The 636-nt window shown below is 47.6% G+C and overlaps 1 protein-coding gene across 1 annotated transcript in view; it reads right to left on the bottom strand.

The window, feature by feature from the left end:
* LOC116686064 (tetratricopeptide repeat protein 28-like) overlaps positions 1 to 636 on the bottom strand; it is a gene marked incomplete at its 5' end in the record, with an annotated part of 133,170 nt that overhangs the window by 45,969 nt on the left and 86,565 nt on the right. The window contains 1 exon segment of the mRNA XM_032510998.1: positions 109 to 238. Within this exon segment, the coding sequence (XP_032366889.1) occupies positions 109 to 238 (130 nt within the window).

Raw genomic sequence — 636 nt, 5'->3', positions numbered from 1 at the left:
CTAATACTGTATCTGAAGTCTCGTTTATATAGACCTTAGTGGTCCCTGATACTGTATCACACACTAAAACTGAAGTAGTGAGGGTGTGGGACGTGTCTGTGGGCGTACCTAGGCTGACCAGGACCCGCTGGAGGGCCTGGTAGCAGGAGGTCTGCAGGTCGAACAGGGACAGCTTGTAGTCCGTGCTGTGCTGGGCTTCGTGGCGGATGGTCTCAAACAGAGCCGAGGCCCGGTACAGCTGGGGACAAAGGACAACAACAAGCAGATGCTTTCAGACGGTCCTAAGTAAAAGGCGAGGCAGCTTTATCTGCAGAGCCCATTTCAGCAACAGGGCAACTCAAAGTGCTTTACACAAAATCAGTTAAACAGATAAAACACAAGTATAAACAGTTAAAATAAAAACATTAGACGATAACCCTAACCCTACCAACCCCAACCAACCTAACCCCCCCTAACCCTAACTAACCCCTAAACCCTAACCCACTTGAGATCATTCACACCTATATAGTCATGTTAGTGACTGCTTGGTGATCCCTCAGTGTCTCTTAACCCTTCACTCTCTATTTTAAAGACGTTCACCTTTCGTCTCCTTGGACTCTCTCACACTAATTAAACAGTCTAGCGCTGTCCCCAACA

This window comes from Etheostoma spectabile, unplaced genomic scaffold (assembly GCF_008692095.1).
Source record: "Etheostoma spectabile isolate EspeVRDwgs_2016 unplaced genomic scaffold, UIUC_Espe_1.0 scaffold310, whole genome shotgun sequence".
Taxonomy (NCBI): domain Eukaryota; kingdom Metazoa; phylum Chordata; class Actinopteri; order Perciformes; family Percidae; genus Etheostoma; species Etheostoma spectabile.
Note: the sequence above shows the minus strand (reverse complement) of the source record. Positions and strands in the feature narration are given on the sequence as shown.